This window comes from Saccostrea cucullata, unplaced genomic scaffold (assembly GCF_032062105.1).
Source record: "Saccostrea cucullata isolate Sc308-1 unplaced genomic scaffold, CSIRO_AGI_Scuc_v1 ctg176, whole genome shotgun sequence".
In the NCBI taxonomy this organism is placed as follows: domain Eukaryota; kingdom Metazoa; phylum Mollusca; class Bivalvia; order Ostreida; family Ostreidae; genus Saccostrea; species Saccostrea cuccullata.
In genome coordinates this window covers 733,463-746,936 of record NW_026939570.1, presented here as the reverse complement: position 1 = coordinate 746,936, position 13,474 = coordinate 733,463, and the positions used below count along the sequence as shown (strand labels likewise).

At 33.0% G+C, this 13,474-nt stretch overlaps 1 protein-coding gene across 1 annotated transcript; it reads left to right on the top strand.

Moving 5' to 3' along the window:
- The first annotated feature begins 522 nt into the window (after nucleotides 1-522).
- Nucleotides 523-12,928, top strand: LOC134253338 (dolichyl-diphosphooligosaccharide--protein glycosyltransferase 48 kDa subunit-like). Its single transcript, XM_062735868.1, has 9 exons — nucleotides 523-694; nucleotides 10,264-10,374; nucleotides 10,694-10,780; nucleotides 10,883-10,986; nucleotides 11,120-11,214; nucleotides 11,496-11,589; nucleotides 11,756-11,901; nucleotides 12,082-12,229; nucleotides 12,752-12,928. Exons 1-9 carry the CDS (start codon nucleotides 568-570, stop codon nucleotides 12,890-12,892), a joined length of 1,053 nt encoding a protein of 350 aa, XP_062591852.1. The 5' UTR covers nucleotides 523-567; the 3' UTR covers nucleotides 12,893-12,928.
- The last annotated feature ends 546 nt before the right edge of the window (nucleotides 12,929-13,474 follow it).

Below are 13,474 nucleotides of genomic sequence, written 5' to 3'. Positions count from 1 at the left end.
AACATCCTATGATAAGTATTTCGGAAATAAAAGGTTCGGCCCGGATGAACGTATCCGGTTTTGACCAATCCCGGGTACACAAAAATGCGTATATTTTTAATAATTTGGATTAATTACTGCAACAGTTAGATGTTTTAGGTAGTTTAAGTTCAGTTTTAAAGATCCAAATGAAACAATTGTAAATATGTTCCCGAAATTAAGTTTAAATCGCCAAAATGAGTAACCCGGGCTCGCTACCCATTTTAGTCACTTGGAAAAGGACAATCGGCGAAAATCATTGAAAAACAAAACATTTTGACTTAAAACTTTCAGCGAACGCCAATCTTAAGATAATAAACTATGTCCGTAAATTTTATGAAGAAAGAATGAGTATTTATTTCGTAATTATCAAAAACCCGGTTTTCAGTTTCGAAATTCCCGGCCCGGCCCGGGTTTCGCTACCCATTTTAGTCACATTCAGTTAGGAACTTTAAATACACCGTTCTTCCACAGGATATATAAAATCGTAGCGCCACCTGACGGAAACCGGTTCCGCCACGTAAAATTCAGGGGAAATTCATTTTCAGAATGAGGTGGCTTTTGCCTTTCATAAGTTTGTACATCTGTGCAGCAACTGCTGGTAAAAGAACTCTTGTGCTAGTGGATAACTGGTCGATTAGAGAAACGCACTCGGTATTTTTCCGAACTTTACGAGGTAATATTGCCCCAGCCCAGCATGGCATCTAGGCCTACCTGTCTACAGTTATTTTCATATTTTAATTTCTAAAGTGCATTTTATATCAATGTATGTAAAAAGTGCATAGTATTAACTCCAGTTAGTTATTTTCTCCCACATTTTGCTTTATAACTATCCTCGCACCTACTTTTAAAAAATTAAAAAATTGAATTTACAAGTGTGGTCAATGTGTCCACTCGTGCATGAAAAGTACTCAGATATCAAAAAGAGAGCACAAAAGAATGTATCCTCACACGACATGCTTTTATACTGATTTCTATGTTTTTGAGTACTTTACATGCATGAGTGCATTTACTGACAACTCGGAACTCAATTTTCAGTATATTTATTTTTTTTTATTTTAGAATTTTTTTGTTTTTTATTACATAAAATACCTTGATCAAGGTATTTGTAATACAGTGAAGTCGCCAATTCAGGGTCAGGTCAGGGTGTTTTGTTGATATTTTGCATTTATATTTTATGCAATCTATGTATTAAAAGTACAATCCAAATGTTTTTTAATTTTCAAAGTAACTAAATAGGAACAATATATACAGGCGTATAGCTTCCCCGGTTACGAATCACTTTCTCCCGTTGCAGAATAATATTTTCTTTCATATAGAGACGTGAAATTGCTATCATATTTCAGCTATACATGTATTTATGATATCTGCTATTTGTTAAAAAATAATGGTTTTGGACCTTTGTTTTTTCTTTTCTCATACCCAGTATGCTTTGACAGTTTTGTACTGAGTTTTTCACTAACATTGTTATGGACGATGTACTTATCATCAGCTTTCGATCGTTTTTTGTCTCATAACTGTCAAAACTTTCTCTATTTCTCCAATGCCAATTTGTCACTTTCAATTAAGTACAAATACATGTACTTAAAACTTTCAGTAAAACTTAATTGTAATAAATTGCATAATGTTGACACAATTAAACTGGTTCGCATACGAAGTGTGACAAACAAAGGAAGATAACTCTGAAAACAAAATAATTTTAATTTCGTGGAAAACTATGGCATTTTAGAAATATTTATTGATTTTTTTTTTTAAAGTCACTTGCCCACAGGCAGCTGCCTATTAAAGCAATATGAGCTGCATGTTTGACATCGGAAAAAAATGTTGCAAAGGATGTATTCGCTTTAACAAAAGAATTGACCTATAGGAGAGAAATATTTCCCGGAAAAAGTGACATTTAAAAATCAATCTTTATTTGTTGTTTTCTACCGTATATATGTCTAAATTTTTTAAATTTGTATTTTATACGTAAAATTTGTTATTTACAACTTTACAATAAACCTCCAAAGTTGATCGAAACACCATTTTGTTAGTTAAAGCGTTGATTTTTGCATGAATTTTGGCGTTGAAGTCCATCAGGGCAGGCCTGCCCCTAAATAAAATTGTGATATTTTGATAGGTTAGGATGTAAGGAATAATTTAAGATAAGATTTTTTTAGGGGCACCCCTGCCCTGAGGTCAAAATTCACAAAAAACCTACAAAAAATAAGGAAACCAGATCTTCATAATCTGCTTTAAATTTATGCCACTCATTCTTATAGTCAGACTAGCTCAGTTGATATATGAGCTGACTTTTATACCTTGGATACTCTCTTTTTTAAAGCCGGTGGTTCGAATCCACCTGGTACAACACTTATAAAGTTTTTAATTTCGCCTTTTCAAAGACTATTTTAATTTTTTTTTTATAGACTTGTGTATTTTTCCTTCAATTTTCTATTTTTGCATGCCCATTCTTGATATAAGAAACACTTAAGAGATATCAAATCGTAACAATCCAATGTACAGTTGTCAGTCAGGTGGAACGAACCTCAGTATAAGCACACTTTCTCCGAGGACAAGAATAACTCACTGTGTGTTACTCAATATGGGTATTCTTGGCAGCATTGAGCTGCGATGAATTTCAATTGTATATATTCCTTAGAATTTAATCACATTGATTTTTGCTACATATTTCAGTAAATGCACTCCCTTGTATTTCATTTAGGCCTTTATAATTTGCACACAATAATGACAAGTTTTTATTATGTTCACGGATAAATAGCCTAGACATAAAAAATAGAATTTCAGAGACAGTAGACATTACCTTTATGCACAATGAGAAGTAAAGACAAATATCAATTATTACATTTGGAGATAACAAATCAGAAAATCAATAAAAAGGGTTCCTCCTATCTCTACTCACTGAAATAAAGATTTAGGAGAAACAAATTGTTATATGTATTCAGCCTAATGTCATCAATCAGAACGGAAATCGACAAGCTTTTTGTAGAGAATAAAACCAAGCCCGGTCCTATAGGTCAGACCCCTATTTATAATGAAGTGATCCTTTGTAATTAACTACTTCAATGACAGAAAAATAGAACGTTAATAAACTTCTGTTGTTTATATTGCTATGGAAGCTTTGATTGAAGCAAAATTGAATTATTGTCGTCCTGTACAATAATGATTTCTTATATAATACTGTATATTCAGTTGTACAGAAATATTTCTTCTGAAACATTTTAAACTTTATTTTGGTTTTATTGATCATAAGGGTTTAGATTACATACAGATTTATCATAATAACACATTTTACCAGCAAAATAAAATTCTCAAAACTGCAGCTCATATTGCTTTAAAAATTCACTTGCCTGCCTCTAAAATTCACTAGCCCCGGGCGTCGGGCAATGGGATTTGTCAGAGCCTGAAAATATCTTTTAAACTAAGAATGCATGCAGCTCAGAAAAATGAAAACAACCACAGTAATAAGTTTGATTTATTTTTAAAATAATAACAACAAAACAAATTGCAATATGCAGAATTTACAAATGTGATATTAGGATTAAAATCAGACAATTGAATATATTTTTTTAACAGAATTTAAAAAGTATAAACTCAAATTTATTTTTCAGGAAAATATTTTCCAGGTAAAACCCTTTTAATAATCAAGGTTCATACACGGTTTCCACTTGGTTTTGTACATTGAGTTTTGACATGTTTCATACCTTGAGATTATGTGAACTGCAATTAGAGAAATTACTACAGTTTGATTTATTAATCAGTGTAAATTTGTTTGAGCAGTGATCATTATGATTGATTTTTTAATTAAAACTAAATGCATGTGATATACTTTCGAGCTATTATTGTTTATCTAGAACTTATATATCAGTCTTACTTCAGTGAACAAAAAACGAAAGTAGCCCATCAACAAAACAGATTCATCCATGTCTTCAATGAGCCTGTTTCATATTTTTGTTTGTGCGATGCTCTTTTTAGGTTCATTTTCAAAATTAAAATGTTGTAATTAATTTCAGACAGAAAGACCACTTCTTCATGACCAGTGTATTCATTAAGTTTTTTCCGCTTTAATTTTAACAATATGGCATAAAATACACGAGTGACCCAGAATTGGAGACTACCCGGAATTGACGACTTCACTGTACCTTGATTTAGCTATATAGTTTATTAAGCTATATACCCGTATCAGGGTATCGTGCTGGACCTGTCTAGATTATAGGAGCTTGGTTTCAGGATGGTGTATTTTGTGTATTAAGTGTTTTTATTGCAGTATAATGTATTTAGTTTTTGTCATGTCCATCTGTCTGCCTGTCTCTCTCTGTCTGATTGTCTGCAAAAACTTTAACCATGTCTATAACTGTTGATTTAGTGGAGCTATGACTCTCTTATTTATGTATTCCTTGTGACAAGACCTTTTTTTGGGTACCACCAAATTGGATCTTTTGACCTTGGAGTTAGACCCACTTTTACACAAATTCCAAACTTTTACTTTGGTCATAACTTCTTAACTTTTATACTTCATATGTACATTCTTTGTGGCAAGACCATTCATTGGATACCAACAACCTTGACCTTGGAGATTTCCATACTTAAACTCTTATGAAAAAACTTTAACCTTGGCATAACTTTTGATCAGGTGGTGCTAGGGTTTTGATATTTCACAATTGTATTTAAAGAGACTGAAGTAAGAGGACTTATTTTGGGTACCAATATATTAAATAAAGTTTAATCTACGCTATGTTGCCATACTGGGGCATAATTGTTTCACAAACACATCTTGTTCTATGTGTGTCTCAGTACTGTATAGGGGGAAAATAACTCGCAGTGTTAATATTCGCTATATTCACGGTGTTAATAAATCTGTGAATTCAAGAAACTGTGAATAAATTTTTAATAATCTCCATGTTTTATTGGAAATTTGAGAATAGACTACGATAGATTTATATACATGTATGTGCAGCACACAGCCATTTTAGTAATTACGAGTAGTACTTGTCATTGAAATTATTTCAATTATAACGCTTTACTTTAATTCATATCAGCAGATAATAACCTGTATTTGTTGAAAAGCAGTTTTAATACCCAACGCTACATTTTTCATCAATCAAAACACGTGGGCCATGGGTTCTCAGATTACCCGTGCGCAACGAATGTTATCACGTGTATGTGTGTTACCTGCATTATCATGCATATTAGTTTTTATCAATATTGCAGTTTTTAAAAAAATAATTCAGATAACTATCGAACTTACTGAAGATGTGGAAGGATATTACTAGTATTTCCAGCAACCTACATTAACACATTTATGACCAATGTTTTTTCGCAGCGTTGTATTGAAGATCTCGGGGTGCACATGCAGTCTTCGTAATAGTATATAGGAAAGTCATTTGACTTTTATAGTCAAGGACTTTTGATAACTGCTCTTGCTTTAATTAATCGTCAATTATGTATTAAATTTAACAATTAACCTACCCTTTTGTTCGCAAAAAAAAGACATAATGCCGATTAATGTCGTTTACATGTAGCTATGGTATGGATTAAACGGATATAGACAAGGGAGGTAACTTTTATTATATACCAATTCCACGAATTCAAGGAACCGCGATCATGTTAGATGAGAGAAAAACGTTAAAATTACAACTCGTGAAATTAATCCCCTTTTCAGTACCCTCATCAGAGTGTAGATATTGATTAAACTCATTAGACAAGTCTGAACAGAGACACTCCCGGAAATCCAAGATTGCAAGTGTCATCCATTCACTCTTTTTATATACAGTAATAATGACATTTTTAAAGCATGCTAATATCAGCAATTTTTAGCTCACCTGAGCCAAAGGCTCAAGTGAGCTTTTCTGATCACATTTTGTCCATCGTTCGTCTATCAGTAAACATTTCACATTTTTGACTTCTTCTCAAGAACCAAAGGGCCAATTTTAACCAAAGTTGGTACAAAGCATCCTTGGGTAAAGGGGGATTTAAATTGTTAAATGAAGGGCCCGGTCCTCTCACAAAGGGAGATAATCAAGAAAAGAAAAATAGGGTGAGGTCATTAGAAAATCTTCTCAAGAACCACTGGGCAAGAAAAGCTGAAACTTAGGTCAATAGGTGGAAGCATCTTGGGGTGGTGTAGATTCTAAATTGTTCAAATCATGACCTTCGTGATTTGGGGCCAGGGCCACAATGGGGAATTAAGTTTTACGTAGAAATATATATGGAAAATCTTTAAAAATGTTCTCAAGAACCACTGGGCCAGAAAATCTGAAACTCAGGTGGAATCATCCTGGAGTAATTTAGATTCTAAGTTGTTTAAATCATGACCCCAGGGGGTTGGGTGGGGCCACAATGGTCAAAGCTTCTCAGGTGAGCAATGTGGCCCATGAGCCTCTTGTTGTTTTGATGAGGGTATTCAGACATGCATAGAAAAATACTTAATACACAAACTACACCATCCTGAAACCAAGCACCAATAACCTATAAAATAATACATCAGATGGGGACCAATGGCCCAAATGGGTCCTTGGATACAATAGCCTGTTTGGGATAGAATATACCAAGGGGGGTATACCTTTACAATGCAAAAAATGAAAATTTGGCTATAAATATAAATCCACATCAAAATATTTATACGGGAATAACTTTTGGTTAAATTTTCTGTATGACCACTGTTTAACAGGTTGGGAACAGTTCCTTTTTCTGTGAAGTATTTATAATTACAAATGTACTATAAAACAAGATTTTTCCTCTTTTTAGTAATAAAAAGCATTACTGAATACAGGAGTTTTCGTCATATTTTCAAATAATAGAGAGGTTGAGATTTTAAACGTCTACGCGTACGTGTAGATGTGCATCAATTTTGACGAATACGTTTTTGTAACTTGTCTGTTGAGATTTTTGTGACGTGTAACATGTACTTGAACACCGCCATCGGAGTCTCTGTAACAACTTTTTAGAAGTTTTGTTACGTCAGTTTGATTTTATGTAGCTAACAAAAGATTAAAATAAGTTCGCATGAAACTAAACATCTTTAAAAATGTATAACAACTACATTTTCACACATAAATTGACCGATTTTTATTATTAAAGCTACACGTTTTCACTTACGTGTAGATGCCCTTTTACAAGTTCTAAGAACGTGTAGTAATCTTGACGTCACTAAAATTGATGACGTAATACACACAGAATTTAGATTATTCCCCTACTAGACGTACCTGTACACGTACACGTTTGAAATCTCAACCTCTCTAATGTCCCGAATCAGTTCATTAATTAAAAAGTGCATGAAAAATACAATGTGATGACAGTGATGTGTTTTAACTTTATTGTAATAACCAACCTTGCTGAGCAAATATGTCAGTCCTTTAGTGTTGCAATCAGGAGTATGTCTATGATGAGATTTAATATTTCAAATAATTATTTTCATCTGTAACAAATTTTAAAAGAAGCAGTGGTATTTGAAATTACCGGGTAAATTTATGAAGTCTTTTAAAGAAATGATATACAATTAAATTAGAAAAAATAATTTATAAACAAGTTAGCAAGTGCTGAACGTATTCAATCTCACAGTTTTAACACAGGTAAGCTTCCATAAGAAATCTATATCAGAGAAAAATTTCATTGCATTTTTTCAGCTTTTGCAGCAATAAATTTTGTAGTTTTAGGCAACCATACACTTAATAGACTATAAATATTTAGTGGATGTGAAAATAATATTGCACTTAATCTTTTATTCAAAGCAAACACAGGAATAGAGGGCAAACAAGTTAAAAAAATCCATCGTATACAATAATGTTTTTATTACTGAAAAGAGGAACAATCCTGTTATAGGCCTATAGTAATACTTTCCGAAAAAGGAACTGTGCCCAACCTGTTTAAGAGATTGATCCCTCGGAAGTTCTTGGGCATGTTGGGGAGCTAACAATCCTTAAGGGTTGCAGAAAAACTTGCTTGCCAAAAGTTATTCATTTTAAAGTATTTTGATACCGATTTCTGATATTTATAGCCAAAATAAAATTTTTCAATTTTTCCACTGTAAATTTTTATCCCAGGTGGGTTATTATATCCCCTTTGGGCAATTGTTCCCAACCTGTTGCATAACGACTTGGCCACATGTCTTGTTTCCTTATATTTGGATAGAACATCAAGGCCTAGGGGTGTGCAATATTACCGGTATATCGGTATATTGCGGTATTAATCACCACGATAATATATCGCGATATGAAAATCAGATACCGGTATTTCACGATATCTATAACAATATATAAAAACCTCCTTTATTGTAGAAACTGCTGAAATAATACTTGTAACATCCTAAAGGTTTTTTCAGTCTCGTTGAAAGAATAATTCGTCAGCTTCGTTCGGGAGAGAGAGAGAGATTTACCGCTTGCCGAGAGAGAGAGAGGAAGCTTTAAATTCACTGTTGCAATTTTAAATATGTTTAAAATAAAATCAGTAATTAATGTTAAAACTTAAAAATAAAATTAATAAGAAAATATATATAAAACATTTCTACAGGGTGAATACCATGTTTACTGTGGTTCTCGAAATCTTACATGGAATGTACACGATCGATGTTCAATATAGTTATATATATACATGTTCATAATACAGTTTACTCCACTTATATTGAACTCGCTTATTTTGAAATTCCGCTTATATTGAAATAAAAATAAATCCCCAGTTTTTGACTCTCATATTCTTTGCATTAAAATAACGGTTATATTGAAATCGGCTATATTGAAATTTCGCTTATATTGAAGCCACTGATCGGTCCCCACAGGTGATAATGAGTTGTTTTCATAACGGTTATAATGAAGTACTCCCTGGCGGCTGTCATTACGGTTGTTGGCAGAAATTATGCCTGATTGACCAGTTGATATACAAAGGTGTGAATAATTAAGTTTTCACCTTATGTGTTTTTATGTTTATGTTTTTATACTGCATGCTCTTACGAAATAAAATTATTCACTGCTAAATTCTTTGTTTCTATGTATATGATACGGAAGTTTTAAGCTAAAGACAACATGGTAACCCCAACAGATCTAGAAAAAACTTAACTTTCAAATTAAATTCGTACTGTTAATGGCTAATGATAAACCTTAATTTGAAATAGCTAAGAGATCAACCCGAGTACACTTACGATGAAATACATGCAGCGCTCAGCAGTACTCAACGGTTTGACATCGTTGATTTTACTCCAAAATGTAAATAAACGCGATAGGGGAATAATAATGAAGTTGAAGATTGTCTTATCGATGAAAAAGAAAAAAACAATTTTATTTAAACTTTCAAGTACTAATATTCCATGTCATATGTACAATGTTATAGGTAAACGATGAGACAAAATTAATTTGTTCGGGTTTGTTCTTTAATTTAAGATTGGGATTGAACTTTTAATTTTAAAAAAACGGCGGCTTCACGATTTCGCTTATATTGAATTATGGATATATTGAAATAATCTTCATGGTCCCCTGAATTTCAATATATCCGGAGTAGGCTGTACAAGTAAATGGTCATCCCTGTTTTCACTTGTAGAAGTATTGCTTTAATTTATTTTTAATGACTTTCATGCCATTTTAGCCACCTTCATCCTATACCAGGAGCATGTATATTAAAACAGTAGATATAGGCCATTTCCTCATAGTATGTCATAATGTGAAATTAGGTCGGGTTAGACTAAAACACCAAAACGCACAAAAAAAGGTCACAATTTCTCTCTGGCTTTAATTCTATTCTGAAACCACAATAATGAAATTATTTTCATCTAGTATGTAATGTTTTAATCTGTAATAACATTTTATGCTACTTCATTGACACCCCCCCCCCCCCCCCGAAAAAAAAATAATGATAATAATAAAGATTATATATTATGTATATAATTTTTTTTCAATTTGAAAATTTTCCAAGAGAGTTAATTTTGTTTTATTATATTATTAGGTATTTGAATTTGATTAAAAGTTATGTTATTATGTGTGCAATTAATTTCTTATCCCTCCTCCCCCTTTAAAACCTTTTTAAAAATTCAAATAGTCTTTGAACTTGACAGCATTTTAAAGATTCTGCTCCAATTTATTAATGATAATTAACCTACAATATATTGCAATATATTGCAATATTCAAAGTAAAATATTGCAATATATCGCAATATGGTTTTCACTCGCAATACCCAACTCTATCAAGGCCCATGGGCTATTAGTTCAAATTTCTGATGTGTTAATGATAGTCCTTTATGTTGTTTTTATTCAATGTTAGATCGTGGCTTTGAGCTGACCTTTAAGACGGCTGATGACTCCAGTCTGGCCCTCGTTAAGTATGGAGAGTTCCTGTACGACAACCTGGTCCTGTTTTCTCCTTCTGTAGAAGGTAACTTTTGTCTTAAATCTATATTACACCTGTCTATTATACATAATACTTAAAATTGAATTTTTTATTATTTTCCATGGTAAGTTTGTATGTATACATTTAAAGGTAAGTGTACATATCATATTATCACCAAATATAATAGTCTTATAAATGGCTTTGGAAAACAAGATTTTAAGTAGTTTAATGTAAATGGATTGATTAAGAGAAATTTTTTTAAGAAATTAGGGAGAAAATATTCAGACTGGATGTAAATATACAGCTCTATAGTGTAAGGTGTAAAGTACTGGTGTACTTTAATTTCTTTAATATCTTTTGACAGAGTTTGGAGGATCAATTGACGTGGCAGCCATCACTAACTTTATCGACGGAGGGGGAAATGTTTTAGTTGCAGCAAGTTCAGATATAGGTATTCTATCAACACATTTTACAAGCTATTAAGTATTTTCAACATTCAAACATTTCTGTATGAGGTACTGATACCTTACATCCAATATTTTCTGTCACTCAGGTGACCCGATTCGTGAGCTGGCCACAGAGTGCGGGATAGAGTTTGACTACGAGAAGACAGCTGTTATTGACCACCTTAACTATGACATCAAGGATCAGGGAAAGGTGAGGGGATACTGGACACCCAAACAACTCTTACAAAGATAAGAAATAAAATAGCAGCCTGTACCCTTGTAAGCTATGATCAAACTTTTCAGATTGAATTTCAGGAAACATTCTTTATGTTTTTACTTTTTAGCACACAATGGTGATTGCTGACTCAAAAAATCTGCTTGATGCCCCCCTTATAGTTGGCTCCAAGAACATCAACCCCCTGCTGTACCGCGGAGTGGGGTAAATGAGGGGCACTTAGAAAAGGGTGAACAATGTAATAAATAGGGATAGGGTGCTGTTATCCTTTTAAGTTATTGTGGTCAAAGACTATAAAAGCTTATATATAAGTCCTGGTTAGGTGATTGTCATCATTTTTTTTCAAATCTTTCTTTACCTTAGTAGTGAAAAGTAAATCATAAACTACAAAGTTCTGCAATAAAGGTATAGTTTAATTAGAGATTTTTTGTTCATTTTGTTTAACTTTTATATATCATTTATATTGTTGCTATGTGTTGCTACAGAATGGTGGCTGATCCAGAGAACCCCCTCGTGTTGAGTGTCCTACATGCCTCCTCTACTGCATACTCCTTCTTCCCAGACAAACCCATTGACGATGTGAGTTGTAGTTCCCTTATGGAATCTTTGACAATTCACATCATATTTCCTCAGTATGCGGTGAAGAGAAATCTAAGTAACTGTATTGTGAAAACCTTTATTTAGTAATGCTATTCAGTTATGATGAATTATTATAAGATTTTTGAGCATGTTTTCCTACTTCTAGTATCCTCATGCTGTCGGGAAAAACACCCTGCTGGTAGCAGCTCTACAGGCCAGAAACAACGCAAGAGTTGTCTTCCTTGGTTCCCTGGACTTCTTCAGTGATGAATTCTTCACTGCCAATGTCCAGAATGGAATGACCAACAAAAAGTAAGAAAGATTATTATAGAGATACCCTCTTTCATTAGGTATTTGTATTCTTCAAAACTTTGATATTTGAATTCTGTAACATGCATCTGATATAAAGCTGATAAATCTCAATTACACCATACGGGAAATCTTTTCTAAACATTATATATAATCCATAATGAGAAATGGCTTTAATTCCAGGTTCTCCAAGTCAGGTAATGAGGACCTAGCTGTAAGCCTGTCTCAGTGGGTGTTTAAGGAGAAGGGAGTCCTACGTGTCGGGGCAGTGAAACACAACAAACAGGGAGAAAAAGAGCCTCCTCAGGCCTATACAGTCTACGACATGGTGGTAAGTACAAATGTCCTAATGTCTACACTGTGTATGACATGGTGGTAGGTAAGTACAAATACTTAAAACAACACTGTCTATGACATGGTGGTAAGTACAAATGTGTCAGGTCTATACTGTCTTTGACATGGTGGTAAGTGCAGATGTCCTCAGGCAAACCTGTCTATGACATGATGGTGAGTGCCTGATAAAAAATACCAAGGAATATCTGTATTTATTTAGGCAAAAAAAAATTAATTTCTTGGTTCTCAGGCCCTCCCTCATCTCTTCCAAGGGTGCCAAATTGCTAAATCAATAAAATAAAAACTATGATCATTTTTTGGGTTTTGTACAATGTAAAAAGCTGTATCATGTTTTGAGGGCAATAAAAAAGAAAAAAAAAATGCCTTCCTCCCTCATCATATTTCTTGAAAAAAGGCCTGAGAACCAAGTAATTAACTTTGCATGGCCTTAAATATATTTTATTGGGCCATACATTCTTTTGTTGTTTGAATAATGGTTTATGAATGATGGCTTTTGTAGGAATACTCTATTGAGATAGAAGAACTGAAGGACGGTCAGTGGAAGCCATTCTCTGGTCAAGATGTCCAGCTGGAATTCGTCCGCATTGACCCATTTGTCAGAACTACTCTCAAGAACTCAAGTAAGAAGGACTCAGGATAAATTTATGTAACTTTAAATAACTGTAGATAATCTCATCAAAAACATAGACAGAAAAATGATGTATTTCTATAGAATGATAATGTATTGAATTTTCTGATAGAGATATCTAGGGTCTTCTCTCTGAAATCCTTTTGATGGTTCAGATATTTCTCCACTGTTATTTTTAGGGATGTCAACGAATATTCGAATATTCATTCGATGAGTTGATATTTGAATATAAATTTATGATTCGAATATTCGTTTTAAAGTGTAAAAGCATTAAAGAGAGAAAAAACCTGGATTACAATTAGAAATTGAATCAAGTACAAAATTAAAAGACACTGACCTCTTAGATTATCTTAAAGGTGTGAAGAGTGTATCTATCAGAGTAATTTATTCATTTTTATATAATAAGTTATTATACATCAACTTTAATGTTTAATTTTAAAATAGGTACAGGTTGTTTATATAAATTCATTAAAAATCACTATCATTTTTAGCCAAAATTGGTATTGATATTTCTCTGTTAGATAATTGTTCTGCTTGGTATATTTGTAGGAGTTATCAGTGTATACTTTAGAAAGACGATCAATTTATCTGAAA

Coding starts and splice junctions, on each gene's coding strand:
- LOC134253338 (XM_062735868.1), top strand. CDS start 568: ATGAGGTGGCTTTTGCCTTTCATAAGTTTGTACATCTGTGCAGCAACT. Junction 10,781..10,882: donor TGCAGCAAGTTCAGATATAG/GTATTCTATCAA, acceptor TCTGTCACTCAG/GTGACCCGATTCGTGAGCTG. Junction 11,902..12,081: donor AATGGAATGACCAACAAAAA/GTAAGAAAGATT, acceptor CTTTAATTCCAG/GTTCTCCAAGTCAGGTAATG.